This window comes from Periplaneta americana, chromosome 13, assembly GCF_040183065.1.
Source record: "Periplaneta americana isolate PAMFEO1 chromosome 13, P.americana_PAMFEO1_priV1, whole genome shotgun sequence".
Lineage (NCBI taxonomy): Eukaryota > Metazoa > Arthropoda > Insecta > Blattodea > Blattidae > Periplaneta > Periplaneta americana.
This window is the reverse complement of record NC_091129.1, coordinates 52,637,786-52,656,705: the sequence shown is the minus strand read 5'-3', so window position 1 is coordinate 52,656,705 and position 18,920 is coordinate 52,637,786. Positions and strand designations below refer to the sequence as shown.

The following is an 18,920-nucleotide window of genomic DNA, read 5'->3' as shown; positions in this document are numbered from 1 at the left end:
GCATATATAATTCATCAATTAAGCGAAACAAAAATATAGTACAATACATAGTAAAAATAATGCACCTAATTTAATAACTGAACTTCTATGAAAATCTACAGTGGCAGTACTCATATTATCACAGGCCATGATTGTCTCAAATATTTACAAATAACTGATATTTCAGAATCTCCCCATGCCATTTCTGAAATCTCAATGAAGATATGGATCATTGTCTTGACTGTTTAACTTTACACAGCTTTCAATCATCTGGTTAAATATTGGAGTGCAAGATAACAAATGACATCAACTGCTGAACACTTGGTATCAATCAACCAACAACTTCATTACATTAAAGGGGGAAAAAAAAAACTGAAAGAATTAATTGTATATAGGCACAACACATAAGACAAGGCCGCTTCAGAACAGTAATTGGCAAGGCTCTGTTGTCTTAGGATTCTTATGTAGATTCAATTTCACCTGAAAGAAAAAAGTAGCATCTATAAGTATGCTTAATCATGAGAAATAAGAGAAACAGTTGCAATAGTAGTAGTAGTAGTAATGATAATAATAATAATAATATTGACTGTAAAGTATGGAAATTAATATTGCAATGTAATATCAAAAGGTGATTTCACACCATCAACTCTTATCATTTAGTACAACAAATCTATTATATTCAGTTGCAATCACCAGTAGCTGTTCTTTCCTACATTTTGTTGTTGGCTGATTTTTCACAAGTCTGCTATGATATGCAGCACTATCCATGACAATAATGCATTGCCCTAATGTTCTCAGGTCAACAACTGTGTTTGCACCCACTTCTCAACTACAGGGCTATTCATAGCACTATGGTAGTCCTGACTTTTCTTTCAGTAGCATGAAAAAATTAAATCAGCACCTGCAATAAAAATTATACCTGGGCATATAATTACGTCACATGAATTCACAGCATTTAAATAAAGAAAATAAAACATAACATAACATAACATGACATGAGATCCTCTTTGGTGAAAGGCTTTCCCACGTTTTTATTTAGTCACCAATTTTTATATTTTTGTACCCTGATTTAAAAAATTACTCTTGCCAAATTTATGTAAAATATAAATCAATATAACTTACCGAGCATAAATCCACCTTTTGTTCCGGCATCTAATCTTCCACCCTCATTTGTTGGTCTACGAATAACACCATTCATGTCACTGGAAACTTCACCTGGTTTATTTCATGAATAAGTGGGTGATCCTACTTTAAAAAACAGAGAGAGAAAAGCAATTCACATTGACACTCTAAGAGACACAAAAATTTTAAAGACAGGAAAACTGTTCAAGAATTTTATAACTAACCTCTAGTTATAATATGAAACTATTAATTGCAAAATATGTTGTTCCCACCTGAATTCATTACTAGTAGCCTATATTAATTGCAATTTCATATTCCACATAAGTGTTAATCTATTTGTTAATAAAAAATTCAATCACTCAATGTCTCACAATACATTGAAATTTACCATTCATAAAAATCCAAGTCTCATCCAAGAATACTACGGGTTTAGGGTTCTCACGCTCCACATTTCTTATATATTCTCTTAAAAACGAATAACATCACTTTCTCGTACATGTGTATAAGGATCCCCTTTGCTCCATAGAAATTTCATCTCTTTCAAAATTTTTTTCACTGATGATAAGGATACTCTAAATAAATATGTTTCATAATCATCATTCATATGTTCCAGAACTTTTGCTGCTGTTAGTACTTCCCCTGTAACAATAAATGAAAATTATGCCATATTTTTATACATATGACTAATATCAGAATTACATTGCATAAATCAACACAATAATTCCTGTAACTTCCCTACCTTTATGTAACTTGTCATAAATAAATCTCGCAATTGTATCTTTTGTAAAATCATCAGCATCAGTCACTGGATGTTTACGTAGTCTATGTTTTCCTGGTGTCACAAGTGGGGTCCCCTTCTGTGAATTTCTCACATTCGTGGCTGTAGTAAAGCCAAGCTGTAATAACAAACAATAACATAACACTTCTAAAAATTGTTATATCATAAAATTCATGCATGATACCAACATTTACAGCTATATGAATAGAAAATGATCAACATGTTAGATTGGGTCTACGATAGGTTTAAGTAGGCTAATATTTAGGTAATTCTCCAGAAAAGCTACATCAAAGAAGGCATAATTTTATTTTGTTTAATTGATTTCTGTGATATTTACATAGTGAGGAACACGTGGTTTTAGTGCACAGCCACAAATACTTTCAGCACAAAAATCCTTTGACACTTACCTGTATATTCTAATGCATTGTTGTAGTCCCTCCCTCAAACTTGTTACTAATTACCAATATAACATGTGAGAGGTCCAGGACGAAGAGAAATGGTTAGTTTCCCAGTGGTGCGTCCTCGTCCTCTCGAGTGTTATATCTTAACAAGTACTTTGGGTGGCGTAGCTTTTCTGAAGAAACACCATATTTAATATTACTTAGACCAGTCATGAATAAATTATTCAGCCAGAGTCAACGTTCCTATGCTTTATAGAGTATGTTATATAGTTATTATATAAAACTGAATTATTTTTAAGCACCGTAACAGGCCAACATTCATGTAATATTTGCTGCAATATCAAGTTAATAATTACAGTATGACTTGTATTTTCTTCGGCCGATGTGGCATGTAAATTGTGATCTGAACGGTTAATTTAATACCAAAAGAGAAAACTGGAAATTTACTTTCGTGCTGTTTGATTATTTGTTCGTCTAATTTGTAAATGTATTTAAGCTATCACCTACTGCAGTATTACAGTATCTTAAATGTATTTAGTTTGGCAATATGAAAATCACTGACTTGATTAAACATCTAGGCCTAACCTAAAAATTTGTTTTGTTTGACCACAATCATGAAATTATTAGTGCAAACTCCTAAAACTGAATACCACTTTGAAATGTATGCTTAAGAATACTTACTCCTAATAATTTTCCTATTCTGGTTGTAATTGCTGTCTCCGTTAGCATAATTCATTAACTTCTTTCTTCAACTCATTATACATGTGAACTACAGATTTCTGAAGCATACTCTGAATGCCACACATTTTCTTCCTTGGAGGAGTCACTGCCACACTATTTCATTTTTTTGACATTGTAATAAAAATCTAAACACGAAAGAAATTCATTAAAATTTGAAATAATATTTCTATCCATTACCCACGTGCATTATCACGCCCAAGTATATTATATTTATTCGTACTTATCTGACTATTCTTGAATTATAACCACAACGCAATATATAAAATAACTATTATGTATTAATATTAATACTAATATTAATTAATTATTAATAAGTTCGAATTTCACTATCTTCCAGTAACCGGCTGAGATATCTAGTACAATTTTAATTTCATGGAACTCCAGTACCGGCAAATATTGTCGATATTTGCCTCAGCTGCCAACATACCAGTTACAAAATCACTACCATTTATAGTATTTGTCAGTATCGAAATTCGAAACGAAGTTGGCAAAAGAAAATTCAACTTTCAAACTAGAAAATCACCATAATCCACTAGCATTTGTAGTAATGGGGGAAAAATGGTTAGGTTTCACCCTTAGGGTATCAAGTTACCTGGTCTTCCCTATATACTGATACCACAAAAATGCGTACTTTAACTAGCCAAGCATCCATGATTAACAAAATTGCATGTTTTGAAGTTCATGTTGTCTTGACAACATTTCATTTTCACTACTCTCAATTCATTTTACAGCTCTACCAAATTAATCAGAACCAACTGCCGGACCCTGTATCTGGTAATAAAGACTCTAACTGTGAACAAATCACCATTGTGATGTAAATTACAACTGGATAACGCTATTATTGAACAAGTTATGCAGATAAATTATTTGAGAGTCACAATATCAAGCTTTGATTTTTGTAGAATATGAAGTAAGGGATCAAACGATTAAAGCATCAAGAGTGTCAGGGTATTTAAATGATTTCATATGGAAAAATAAATGTCTAAAAACAAATAAAAAGATGAGTATAGAACACTATTGTAAGACCAATAATGACATATGCAGCAGAAACCAGAGTGGATACAGCAAAAACAAAGCAATTACTTGAAACAACGGAATTGAATATATTGAGAAGAATAATAGGAAAGACAAGAAGAGACAGTGTGAGAAGTAAGGAGATAAGAGAAGAATGTAATATACAAAGAATAGAAGAATGAATTATAAGGAGAAGAGAGGAATGGAAATCACATGTATCAAGAATGGGAGTTGATAGATTGGTAAGGAGAGGAGGACAAAAGGGTATACCTGAGGGAAGACGAGGCATTGGGAGACCAAGAAAAAGATGGCGAGATTCTATGTCTGGTTATTAACAAGCTTCAAACTCATACCAAAGAAGAAGAAATTTCAGTGAAAATAACGTACCCTGATTTTCATTGGGTTACAAGACAAGGAAAATATGTTTAGGGGAAAGAAAAACTGGGTAAAGTGGTTTTAGGAAGAAAGGGTCCAGGGAAAAAAATTATTTTGGAAGTATGTGTCCAGGGAAAGCTTCCTAAGGAAAAATGACCATGAACCGTTGAATTTTGTTTACACACAATATTTAAAAATCAACTGAGCTGAGAAGTATACATTTAAAATAAAATAAAATCGTTTTTGCTCCAAAACGAAATATATTTGATATTTTCATTTTGTATGATTCTCCGATAAGCACGTTGTAATATAATAATATTGAATTGGGCGAACCGTCTATACTTATCTATTTTATACTTGCCGTCTATACTTATCTAGTTTATATTTGGATTAAACATTAACGTTTTCGGCACTTATGTGCCATTTTCAAATGCATGGAATTGCCTTATTACATGTTCAAATAGATACACCTTATGTGTGTGAAATATATGGTATGTACCCTTGATGATCTACCATCGTTTACAAAATAATATCTAAATTAAATTAGCAAGTGTTTTTAATTTAATTTAGATATTATTTTGTAAACGATGGTAGATCATCAAGGGTACATACCATATATTTCACACACATAAGGTGTATCTATTTGAACATGTAATAAGGCAATTCCATGCATTTGAAAATGGCACATAAGTGCCGAAAACGTTAATGTTTAATCCAAATATAAACTAGATAAGTATAGACGGTTTGCCCAATTCAATATTATTATAAAATATATTTGAACTCTATGCCAAAATTTCACAATGTCGATTTACTGAAAATTGGCTGCAACAATTTTCACTTGATATTTTACATGGTAAACAGTCTTAAATGACTTGCCACAAAAAAGTATTCGGTTTATAGTAATTTTCTATTATTTACTTGCAGCATCTCATATAAGTTGAGAAGATTTTTTAAAACTGAAGGTTGACCGAAAGTTCACAGTTACGAAGAGTAGTTAAATTTCATTGAGGATAACTTCCTTTATTGTTATTATGTTTTGCAGACACAGCAGTGGAAACTGTATGACTGTGAATGAGTGCTTTGTAAGAATATGTTAACGTATAATTTTATGGATATTACTGTTTTTATTTGCTGCGTATAAGTGTAATGAATAAGTATTTGCCATTAATTTACTCCATTTACATTTCTTACAGGCCCTAAGGAACATCATTAATTCGTCATGTGATCAACCAATTGGTTACCCAATCTATGTCTCCCCTCTTACCACATCATATGCTGAGACCAATGAGCAGCTCTGTAGCATTGTTGGAGGTTCATTAAGTCTTGAAGCTATTAAGAAGACTGCTTTGAGATTGTGGAGGAGGTGTGTAAATCATTATTATTTTCTGCTTGGTGTTACACATTTAATAACATGTAATATAAACCAGCTGGGGCTGGAATATATTCCATTTATTCAGTTTTTGTCTACGGGGAGTCCTTCTACTCACTTTGATGGAGAAATTGCAGCAATCAACAGGGCATTAACACGACTTGTGCTTCAAATTAATATGTTAAAAACCGCTGTTATATTTAACGACTCAATTTCCGCAATCCAAGCCATAGCTTCAGTCAATATTCGTACAAATTCCAGAATTGCAGAAATTCGATCATCCATACACATACTGGTAAACAATATAAAAACTTTTATCTCCAATGGATCCCTGTTCATTGCGGTATTATGGCCAATGAGATTGCAGATTGACAAAGAAAGGAACTAAAATATTACAAGTACCCTTGAAAAAGATATCTTATCGCAGTGCCAAATTGTTCATACAAACATAATTTCAAATCAAAAGTTTAAAGAAATTTCAAGAAAACAGTAATAATAAATCTTGGTCAGTATTGCTTACTGAAAAAGAATATATACCTGATTCTCCTCAACATGATGCAGTAGCAAAATTTCGAATGCTAACTGGCCATGACTGTTTAGCAGCACACCTGTTTAAAATTGCAGTTTTTGATTCACCAAAATGCATCCTGTGTAACCTAGAAGACTCTTTGATAAATTAAGAATATGTACAAAAATGTCCAGCGTTGGTGTCCAATCTTCTGGATTCGAACTCTAAATTATACTGAGAAGCTAGAAGGCAAATGAAGAAGTTCTAAATGCCTGAGCAATAGATGATGCTGTTGTTGCTGCTGCTGCTGCTGACATAAATTGGCTAGCGATTTTTTTTAAATATAGCTACCCCCAATTACATGTATAAAATTAAATAGGCCTAGTTAATAGAAAGTCAGTTGTTCAAATTTATGTAACTTTATTTCTCTCAACTCATATCAAACTGGCTTCAATATTGCGTAATAAAATTCATGTTTTAATTACGAATAATGATATACAATATATATATAGAGAGATGATTCCACTGTGTAGCAACTTATTTTCCGCTATAGTGTGAAGACCAAAGCATTGCTAGCTCTCTCCACACACATCTATATATATCATTTGAACTGGTAATGGAAATTACGGGAAAATGGCTGAACAGATTTTAATGAATGACTCCTCATTTTGTAGCTTGGAACCCAAAGATTTGCAGAAAAATATTAATTTTAAGTGAAATGTCAGTTTTCCTACATAATTTTACTATTTTCCAAAATCCATCTGTCGTCAGTTTTGAGAACTAATGGCTTTCTAGAATAAAACAAAACACACACACTACAATAAGCAATCTTACACGAAGACCATGACCTCTACAGGATTGCCAACATATTTAGAGCAAATCAGAACAAATTCTGTGACGACATAATGACAATAATATGTCGATCTTCATTTGTTTAATTTTTATAACTTCTCTATAATTGGTTATTAAAAACTTTCAAGACTTACTAAAAATAATTTACAGGTCTGATTCTGTGGTGTGTAATGTTCTGAATACAGCTGTGTATTGAAAACTACGAAACTTGAGGAGGTTTGATGACATCACCATTAAAAGTGAAATATTATTATAGTTAATACCATGATGTGAGTATTTGTTACTAATATACCTATTAATGATACAGCCTATTGATGATATGAAGCTCAAACCTTTAAGTAGACGTAGAGAATATCTTAAATTAGATCTTCATTTCTTTAATTTACTGATTGACGGCTGTATAATATATACAGTATATGTTACTGAAAACTACAAAACTTACACAAGTTAAAATTATTGTTATTAAAAATGGAATATTTTCATAGTTATTAATCAAGTAGTGTGAGTCTTTTTCATAGATTTAATGGCAGTGTGATGTGGATATTTATATGCGTGATTCTCTCCAATATTGTCTGGAGAGAGCGCAAAAATTACAGTTCCTAAGGAAAGACCAAATGGTATTACTTACTGATAAAATAAGAGACATACAAGATTTTGTAGTCTCCAGATCTCTTAGCAGGATAAAATTATTCTATCCTCTACATTTTAAGATAGTTCACGAAACATGCTGCAGCTATACCAAGTTGCTATGTCTATTGTTTGAAAGCATGGCAACCCTGACATTTTCTTAACTCTCACCTACAATCCACAATGACCTGAAATAGCTACTACTGTTTTACTCCCACATGAAAAATCCACTGATCATTCTAACGTTGTTACTTGCGTTTATGCTTTTAAACTCAAAAACTGAAGATAGATAGGTTCAAGAAAAAGTATTTGGCATAAAAAAAAACATTCGGTTTACAGCAGAAAGCCGGAGAGAGCAGTCGCGTGTGCACAACTCGCTTACACAGTATAAAGGCTATTGGCCTGAGGAAGAAGAGAAGAATACAGTAAGAGAAGATGGAACAGTGGTTACAGAAAGAGACATCAGGAAAGGATAAAGTAAGTGAATTAAGTAGAGAGGAAAGGAATAATAATGCAGGCTTGAATCAAGTAGAAGAAGAAATGAAGAGCCAGGGTTTAGAAAACTTAAGACTAAAAGTAGAAAACATCTGTGAAAAGATAGAAGAGAGTATAACAAATTAAAGAAGAAGATGAGTGACTACGATCTCAAGTTGAGAAAAAATAACTTAATAATTTTCGGGGTCGAAGAAAGGGGCCGGGAAAAAGAGATGGATACTTTTGAGAAAGTGAGAGATTTATGTGAAGTGATCTTTAATATAGAGTTGAGAGACGAACATGTCGACCATACGTACAGATTAGGGAAAGGAAATAAAAGGCGTATCTTCTTGAGCTTTAAGAATACAAAAGTAAGGGCAGTTATTCTGAACAATCTAGGACGGCTCCAGGGTTCAGGAGTGAGGGTGGAAACAGATATGTCATTTGAAGTAAGAAATAGAAGAAAACAGCTACTACCTTATATGAAAGCAGCGAGGGCGAAGGGTCACTTTGCTAAAATGTACGAAGATAAACTGAAAGTGAATGGAAAATGGTATGATCTGGAGTTTTGCCTGAGGAATGAAGATCATCCAGAATTTGGACTAACGAGAAGAACGATAGAGGACAGTGGACATATTTCAACTCTGCAGAGAGAAGCAACGAGAAGACAACAGAGAGTCGACGTTAGCTACATAAGCGGAGGGAAGGAGAAGGAATGGAGGAAGAAAATCATCCCAACTTCAAGGACGGAACAAGTGATTGTCGCAGATCAACACATGGTAACAGAAGTGAACAGTAAGGAATTCAGGAACCCACATACTGACATACGAGGAAGTGTAAAGGTGATGACACAACAAGGAGAAGATAAGTGTAACGTGATCATGCAGCGTAAGCGGATTCCTAGTCTCCATACGATGGCAGTAAGGTTAGCGCACTCCAGAAGGAATGCTGACAATAACAGAACAAGAAACACAGGCACTAGAAAAAGGGCGAGTGGGGATAAAAAGAGAAACCAAGAGTCAGGAAGTGATAGGGAAGAAAGTAGTGAAAAGATTAAGGGTGCGAGTGTAAGTGGAAATCTAGGATGTGAAAGTGAAAGCATGGGGGGGGGGGGAAATAAAAGAGGAATAGAAGAAGAAGAAAGAAATAGAAAGAAAGACAGAGATAGAAATAAAGCAGAGACGAACAGTAAAGACAGGTCAGAACCTGCGACAGCTGAGGATATAGCAAAGGTATTAGATATGGTTAAAAAATGTGTGGATGTGATCAAAAAGTGCTAGTAAAGGGAAATTGTAAATGATAGAGAAGTATAGGGGAGAGAGAAATTGTATAAGCTGATGTGTAGAGATAAGTATAAGTATTTATAGGAAGTGAGACTAGTGTGAAAGGATTAGGTGTAAGTGGAATAATGAGAAAGTGAAAGTGAGCGCAAATAGGAATGAGTGAAAATAGTGAAAAAGGGTTAAGAGAAATGAACAAGTGACAGCATAAAATTAGTACTAACATTTGAACATTGGAACAGTAAATGAATATAAGAGAAAGATAGGAGAAAAGGTCAAAGAACAAATAGGGCAAATAATTCAATATGATAATTTATAGAGAATAAGTGAAATTGAAATTTTAGTGAATAGTAGTTAGAGGAAAAAGGGGGTTTGAAAGGCGTATATAATTTTAGATATATTAGGATTAATGATCAAATAGAGAATAGCAAATGAAATGTAGGAGAAATACTGAAGGGGATATTGAACAAGTAATAAAAAAAAAAAAAAGGTACATAGTGTAATTGGGAGTATTTGTGTAGACGTGCACTGCAAATAATGTGTTACTGTAATATGTTAATGGTGGCACCGGATACAGAAATGTGAGGTACACCATTATATGTAAAGAAGTGCTGTGACCAAATATATCATATCATTTAAATAAAAAAACCATTCAGAGAGCGTATGTTTCATTGTTATGGAAGCAAATAACTTTTAAAATGACTGGTAGGCCTATTCTTCATTGAAAATAAATCTGAAAAATTTTAATTTGAACTTCTAATGAACTTAGTTTGCAGCATTTGCCGCACAAGCCACTAGTATTATATAATTGTAGATTTGAGGCCTTTAACCAATTCAGTATGGTGTAGATAGTGAATGAAAAATTTCGCGACCACCAATTTCGCGATTTTTTGAGAAAAATATTTACTGTAATTATTGAATATTGAAAAATATTTTTCAGCGATATATTTACTTCACACTTTTCACATGTACTAAACCCTGCTTAAAGGCTAATAATATGCAATAATCTAAATGAATGATGTTCACAGAGTGCAGAGACGGTGTGGTGAGGGATGTTCCAGTGGAGGATCAGTGCCCCAAGATGATGGAGGTTTTGGAAATGAAGGGGTTTACGCCATGACTGCCTGCAACATCCACTCAGGTCTGTTACATGCTTCAGTTTATAACATACTCCATTTAACATTATAGTTCTCTACAATTTTTTTTACACTTAATGGAAAACAGGCATGAATTTTATTTTCTGTCGAGATTTTAGTGAGAAATATTATTCATCTTGATTACACAACTTTTAACACTGTATCACTTCGGAATATGTACGATAAGAACTTTCTTGTGTTAAATTTTAACGTACCATGTTAACATGTTTCGACCTATTTTGGGTCATCTTCAGAACTGGTCGTTGTTGGTCTTGGCACCTCTTGTTTCCTGTGAGGGTGCGTTCGTAGTATAGAGTCAAAGAGTGTATGTGTTTTGAAATTGAGTTGTGTGTTGAGAATATTGTTGGGGTGTGTTTTCGTGTGTCTGTATATTTCATATTGTTCTAGTGTGTTGAGTTTCTGGCTTTTTGGTTGGATGTGCAGTATTTCCATGTCTATGTTGATGTCTCTGTAGGTGTGGTTGGCATTTGTGATGTGTTCTGCATATGTGGAGGTGTTTTGTAATTTTGTTATGGCTGTGATTTGTTCTTTGTAACGTGTTTGAAATGATCTGCCTGTCTGTCCTATGTAGAAGTTGTTGCAGGTGTTACAGAGTGACACATCAGAACACATCACAGCCATAACAAAATTACAAAACACCTCCACATATGCAGAACACATCACAAATGCCAACCACACCTACAGAGACATCATCACAGACATGGAAATACTGTACATCCAATCAAAAAGCCAGAAACTCAACACACTAGAACAATATGAAATATACAGACACACGAAAACACACCCCAATGATATTCTCAGCACACAACTCAATTTCAAAACACATACACTCTTTGACTCTACACTACGAATGCATCCTCACAGGAAACAAGAGGCGCCAAGACCAACAACGACCAGTTCTGAAGATGACCCAAAATAGGTCGAAACATGTTAACAAGGTACGTTAAAATTTAACACAAAGTTCTTATTATACATATTCCGAAATATTATTTGTAATTAAATGTCATACTATGTATTCAAAAACTTAAATTTTATGTTATTTTTAATAAAAATGCAAAAATATCACGTGACTCAAACACCATGATATTTATGTGACATCAAAACATACTATGGCAGCTATTTTTGAGTTTGATGCAGTGAAACAGTCTTTGCTTTGCTTTTTCTTTCCTATCAATTGCTTATTTGTCATCTGATGTGGAAATTTACTATGACATTTACCTTTGCAGAAAAGTTTGACACAAAAATCTTGTGTGTGTTGTATTTGGTCATGATGCAATAACACATTGCTCGGATTGCCTCTGTTTTGGACGTATTTTCACTTCACAATGCACTTGGCATTTTAGCACTTTACTAGGATGTATTCAACAGCATTATTCTCAATCTCATTATCATTACCTGAAATTCACTACATAATTCAGGCATAAAATGTGCACAAAATGAAAGCTAATCGCAGACTTTTTCTCCAAGAAATAGTGTGTGTGTGTATCCAATGCCTACCCACTTCACTTGCGTGATTCGGGTTCCGCATATTGCAGATAGATGGCAGAACTGTGACCCATTTTCTAATTGTACAACACTTCGGCGGGTCACACTATACATGTGTATTATCTGTGGAGAGTTATGTCGTGTACTAGGGTGAGTGTATGTGTAAGTGTAATGTCTGGAATGAGTGATGAAGATGAAGATGAAGATGAGGAAGGGAGAAGGGAAACCTGGTGCCGGCACATAGCCTACTCCTGTCGAATAGCACCAAGGGGCCGCCAGGCTTAATGTCCAAGAAATAGTGTAGATAGTGTTCTAATAAAGGTGCATTCAGTGTAGTCAATAATAATCATTCTGTTGTTTATTTTATATCCTATTTAAGCAAACAGTAGATTTCTTTATCGTAAGTTTACAAACATGAATAAAATAAATTACGAGACATGTCCATTATGATTTTACATTATTTAAGATAATTGTTAAAAATTAAATATATCGTTTATGTGGGTATTTTGCCCTTCAATTGTCTAGGGAACAATGGAATGTGTCCTTAACACTGCTACATTTATTATATGCCTAAATACGGTAATTTTTATGGTTTCCCGGTATTACTGTTTTCCTGTATTTATCATTTTTGTTCCCTGTTCCCCTAAAAAACGATGGATCGAGGTTTCACTGTAATATGCAGAAAGCCTGGTTCATTGATAGTTTCAGAAATACAGTAAACCCTTGAATTAATGGACCTTGGGAGCAAGGAGTTGTCAGTACGTTAAATCAAATTGCGAATTTTTAAAATCAGTATTTTTTTTAATATAACACTATAATTTGAATATATTAATGTTATATGTTAAATATAAATACATTTTATCTCACTGCACACAACATGCTTCAGCTGGTGACCAATCAATGATGATTGCATGGCTCAAAATTACATCACTGTGTCACACAGGACTACATTTTATATAACTACATAAAGTGTGCTTCCACTGGCAACTAAAATAATAATAATAATAATAATAATAATAATATACTAAAATTAAAAAATATAATAATAAAAATGTCCGAAAACATTGTCCATTAAGTTGAAGTCCATTGAATCCAGTTCCATTAAATCGAGGATTTACTGTATTAACAGAGGCAAAAAAAACCGTACAAAATATGAAAGAATATTAATATTTTTACGAAATATGAAAATTTTACCAAAACATTATGAAATATGAAATGTTTTACTTTAATTGCATTTTGCACATTATGTTCAGGTTATGCAGCCCACCCCTCCAGTGGGCACAACACGTCAGGTAGTCAGTCAATGGACAGCTGTCAGATAGGAGGGAGTATGGGAAGAGGAGGCTCTCTAGGACGTGGTGGCTCACTTGGAGGCAACAGAGGTAGCATAGCCTCTGTAGGGAAACCGTCATCTTCAACCTTGGCTAGTCTCGCAGGACTCTTATCTGCAGCTGAATCAGGAGCAAAAGCAGAAAGTTCATTCAGTCAGGGCAGTATGGGAAGTCACAAAAGAGAAGAAAAAGAAACTGAAACTATGGAAAGTAACAACCACGTAGCAGAAAAGGAACCTGTTTTTCAAAGAGTGCGAGTAAGTTCATATAATCATTTACAATGTAAGTTACAAATTAAAAATCTAAATAAATAAAATTACTATCAGTCAGAGAGAAAAATCGATGTTATGAAGGTGATGCATACTTTCTCATTACAAATTTTGTGCGTTTCATAACAATTCGCTTCTCTTTTGTCACAAGTCAGTTTCGACCAAGCAGGATGGCTCATTGTTAATGCACTGGACTCGCATTCCAGAGGTCACAGGTTCGATCCCTAGTGTCGACTAATCAGATCGAGGTTTTTCTGTGGTTTTCCACGACTGAATGTAACTAATTTTCAGTTAAACAAAAGGCAAACATCGGATTGGACCCCAATTATTACGAAATAATAGATACAGTACGACAGCAACAAGTATTCCCATTAATAAACTACAGACAATCACAATATGACCTTCAAGTTAAAGCGAGTGTAAATAAAAGAAGGTAACAAATATCAATTTTGTTAATATAACATCTTGAGCTACATTTACAGCTCTTCTTTCCGAATTCTTCCAACTGGCCATGATGTCATTTTTTCGAATGTGTCTGTTGTTTTTCCCATAGCTTAATTACTAAATATGTTGCAAGATTGTAAAATATCATTTAATTTCAAGAGTTTAAAACTTTCATTGGTTAGAATGCACTTTCTATAAATGGAAAGATCTTACTTCTTTTATTCTCTTATTTTTAACCTTTACTTACGTTCTATTTATTTTTTATTTATTTATTTACTAATTTAGTTAAAACAAACAACAAGAATAATATTACTTGTACAATACAATTTAATAATGGCAATATTTAGTGTAATACATAACTAGTCAGCGATATATGCAATGGAGGGGGAAGGGAACTGGCCACCCTACCCCAAATCTCCTGGCCCAATTGCCTCATGAGTGATGCCTTGTTAGTGTCACTTGTGTGGTGCAGACCTGTCTTTGGACAGTAGACTAAACAATGTCAATATTTTAATTGTAGATTCAAGATCCAAATCAAGTATTTGATGCAATTAATCTTGGTCGCCGAATTGATGTGGTCTGGCCCGATGAGAAGATGAGAGCTCGTGGGGGACGTTCTCATTGGCGAGACTGGTTGCCAGAGAAGGGTATGGAAGGACAGGTAAGCTTCATTTTGTTGCTTCAGTATTGATTTTATGAGGAAAACAGTATACAGTGGAACATTGGTTGCCAAGTTACTGTTGAATAATTATAGTATATTTGTGCATTTTGAATTTTATTAAATAATGAACACCGAACAAAATACCCCTTACTTCTCGTGAAAAACAACAACTGAATAGACTACAGTGGACTATAGTGGACTTTATGTTGTCAGCAAACAGCTGGATACATTAAGCAGATTGATTGATTGATTGAATTTTATTAAATATTACAGTATATTCGCGTATGTACTCAACATGCTTGCTTCATGTCGACATGATATCTTACCTGTAAATGACATCATAGCAGATACTGTGTTAGTCCTCTTTAATATAACAAAGTTTTATTAACAAATTGTATCAAAACACGTGACATCTCTTGTACTTTGGATGTGGCAAGCAATTGAGGATGGGAAGTGAGTGAAAATTGTTGCAGGTTTTCATTAATTATGTAACAATGTAAAATACTCACTTTGAAATAAAATAGATAGAAAACTCTTTTATTTTCTCTTCAGTTTACATATAGGTTTGTCTTTATCTTTTACACCCACCGAATTACTGACATTTAACAATGTTATGTGTAAGTGTGACTCATAATTTGTATCTAACCCAAGATCATAGATAAACATTATTCAACTCTAAAAAGTCCTGATATGCCTGTATAATCAGTCTTCTTAATGTATCTAGCTGTTTGCTGACAACCTAAAGTCCACTATAGTCCACTGTAGTCTATTCAGTTGTTGTTTTTCACGTGAAATGAGGGGTATTTTGATAGGTGTTCATTATAGATGGCTCTTGCTAGTAGCCAGAGTTGGGGTGTAGTCAATATATACTGCAGGGCTGTGTCTTCTGCAACTGGTACTGATGATTATAATTTATTTCTTTTGTGGTTTATGGATGGACAGTATAAAAGAATGTGTTCCAGATCTTCATCATGACGCTAAATAACCTAGTTGTTGATACAGTGTCGTAAATTAACCCAATAAAATAAAAATAAATATTCATCATCATTATTACACCACAGATAAGTAGGATTATCAGAAATAATGTGAAATCAGTGTAATTGTGTGACAATATGACCTGTTCTGGCTCTTGTTAAAAATGTTTGAATATGTCTGGACAAGTTTTTGTACATTTCCAGGTCATTTGGTTTCTTTTGTACAGACTGTAAAATTTTTCCTTTGTCAGAAGAGAGCAATTGTTGATCCATAGGTTTATAAAATGAGACTTTACTGAAGCAAAAGCACTGGATAGAGATATCACTTCAGGAGGTCTTGGTTGCAAATATATTGCCTGTTTTGCAATATTATCGACTTTCTCGTTTCCAGGTATACCACAATGACTAGGTATCCATTGAAATGTTATTTCCTTGTGGAGTTTTTTTAGTTTATTTAGTTGTTTCTGAATTGGAATAATTCTATGTGCATATAGGTTTGGTACATATTTAATTATATTAAATAAGCCCCCTTGGAGTCGGTAAGTATGCAAATAGATTTTTCCGAAATTTGAGTTATACACTGAAGAGCAGCATCAATAGCTAGCAATTCAGTGTCAAGACTGGAGGAGGATGAACATGGTATGAAATAACTTTATTGGTATTTTGGAATATAATACCCTGCTTCTGATGTCCCATTATTAGGATTTAGAGATCCATCTGTATAAATTTGAAGGTGATTGCTTTGCACACAAAATCCATTTCCTGTATACACTTGGGACTTTGTCCTTGTTCGAAAACGAATAATAACTAATATTTTCATTTTTCCTGGTAGTATTAGTCCAGCCGTAAACACTGCAAGAAGGCATTGTTGCCGCAAATAAACATCAGTCAGTCAGGAATAATTAAACAGTATGCACATCAATTTCACTCAGTCAGTCAGTAATATTACAGTATAATTAAACAGCTGAATATGTTTTGTATGCACACCACAAGCTCACTCACTCACAGCCACAGCAATAAATAACACTGAACTCTTCTGCATGCGTTTTTCACAGCCAAAACCAACAATAACACTGAAATGTTAGCTGCTGGCTGTCTTACCACCGAGGGTGACAAGCCATGCTTATCTCACAGTGACATCATTACAGCGAACAACTGCTGCTTTAGTGCCTTGTAGATTGAGAATGGTGTCGTATTTCGAGTTGCAGTCTTCAATACTGCTATGAGCTACACATCCTCTACATCAGCGTTTCCCAAAGTGTGGGTCGCGACCCCCAGGGAGAGGTTGTATAAGGGATTGGGAGGGGTCGCGAGATTATTTACAAAATAAGTAAAAAAGTTTCTTATTAACATTTTTTTATATTTACAAACACAAACAATATTGAACATAATAAAAAATGTTTCAGTAGTTAAAAAGTAAAAAATAATTAACCCTTCTCCGGGCAACCAGGGTCTGTCGGGCCCTGGCACTACTATTTTTGTGAATAAAATTAAAACTATAATTTCTACCTACTTGAAATTTCATGACTTTGTTAATTTCTGTGTTTTTTATAGTTAGGGAGAAGGAAAATATTGTAATATTTTGCACAAATGTTCTGGAACACTTTTACTTCTTTAAAGTGTTAACCGGGCATGCAGGGTCTATTGTACCATAGTATATTTAATTGGTTTTTCTCACTTCGTAACGAGGTTTCACTCTCTCAACCCATTCAGTGATAATCTGACGGCAACAGAATGTTGGCAAAATTATTTCCGAAGCTCAACAACAATGACATTAAAAAAAATGTACCAATTATACATTATAATAAATATAAATGTCATTGTGAAGTTATGCTAGCCATAATACGGTGTAGTTTATAATAGAAAGAGGGACAATCTCTCACCTTTACTTTATTTTTATGTAGGAGTATTATTGTTATGGAAGAGTCGAGGAAAGTCAAAGAAACAAAGGTATGGTCTTTAGATGTTACAGTATATTTGAATGCATCTTAGTTATGCTGTTGTACTGAAGAGTTGTAATTAGGTCAAATATTCTGACAGACTCAGCGTAAGTACTTGTGTGAAGAATCCATTCAGGATTTGTTTATAGAACCTGACCTAAGAAAAGATGATTCTAGCTACGATCCAGACGATAATGCCGATAATAGCAAATCTGATCATCAGAGTGAAGCATCAGAAGTTACTAATCATTTAGAGCCACCATATGACCCTGAAACCCATCACGATGAGGATCTATCTATCAATGAGAAAAGCAGTTATCACCAATGTGATCCACAAGAGGTTAGTTTCGACCGTCTAGAACTAGGATATGGGGGGAAGCATTTGTTCAAACTGGTAATTTCTTTGGTAAAGATGGCACCATGTGGAACTCTCAGCCTTTTCCGACAGGCCGAGCTAGGGTTCACAATATTATCGAAGGGTCAATAAATAAAGTCACTCTTTCACCTGGGAAATCTATTGATGCCTTCAATCTTTATACTGATTCAATTATAAGTGACATAGATAATCAAAAGGCTGAGCGGCTGTATTTAGAAAGAAATGTTGCACACCTGTGGAAGTGTTGTAACGACACTGAATTGCGGCCATTTTTCGGTCTACTAGTAACTGCAGGACACATCAAAGCAAATTACACTAATTATGACATTCCATAGAGCAGCTTGTATGGTGTTCCAGTGTTTAGAGCGACCATGGGTCTCAAGAGATTCAAATCTTTGTTAGCGTTTACTTGATGACAAAACAACAAGATCCATTTGCCGTGAGAAGGATAAGTTTGCCCTGGTTATAGATGTCTGGGAAAATGTTAATTTGAATTTTAAAAAAATATTAGGCCTATAATCCTTATACTGATACAAAGGTTGATGGGCAAATTATTCCATTCCATGGTAGATGTCCTTTCAAGGAATACATGCCATCAAAACCTAACAAATATAGCATGAAGGTATGGTGGGCTTGTGACTCCAAAACCTTCTATCCCCTAAATGGTGTGCCATACACCGGAAAAGAAAACTGTGTAAGGGTACACTCTGGAGTAGGTCGAAGGGTTGTAGAAACACTGTCTTATCAAAGAACAAACAGGAAT

General features: G+C 34.1%; 1 protein-coding gene and 1 long non-coding RNA gene across 3 annotated transcripts in view; one reads left to right on the top strand and one right to left on the bottom strand.

Moving 5' to 3' along the window:
• The window catches only part of LOC138711623 (pecanex-like protein 1), a 112,959-nt gene that overhangs the window by 72,734 nt on the left and 21,305 nt on the right, over positions 1-18,920 (top strand). Inside the window, exons 13-16 of the mRNA XM_069842757.1 lie at positions 5,604-5,773; positions 10,549-10,661; positions 13,416-13,750; positions 14,727-14,867. Coding sequence (XP_069698858.1) covers positions 5,604-5,773; positions 10,549-10,661; positions 13,416-13,750; positions 14,727-14,867 — 759 coding nt within the window. The remainder of the gene's footprint in view (positions 1-5,603; positions 5,774-10,548; positions 10,662-13,415; positions 13,751-14,726; positions 14,868-18,920) is intronic.
• LOC138711572 (uncharacterized) lies at positions 1,113-3,014 on the bottom strand. 2 transcript variants are annotated; one of them, XR_011335392.1, is made up of 3 exons: positions 2,962-3,014; positions 1,490-1,997; positions 1,113-1,227 (listed from the first exon to the last, which is right to left on the bottom strand). It is a non-coding gene; the product is annotated as an uncharacterized lncRNA (long non-coding RNA). The 2 variants fall into 2 exon arrangements; XR_011335393.1 differs by having other exon boundaries at positions 1,490-1,981.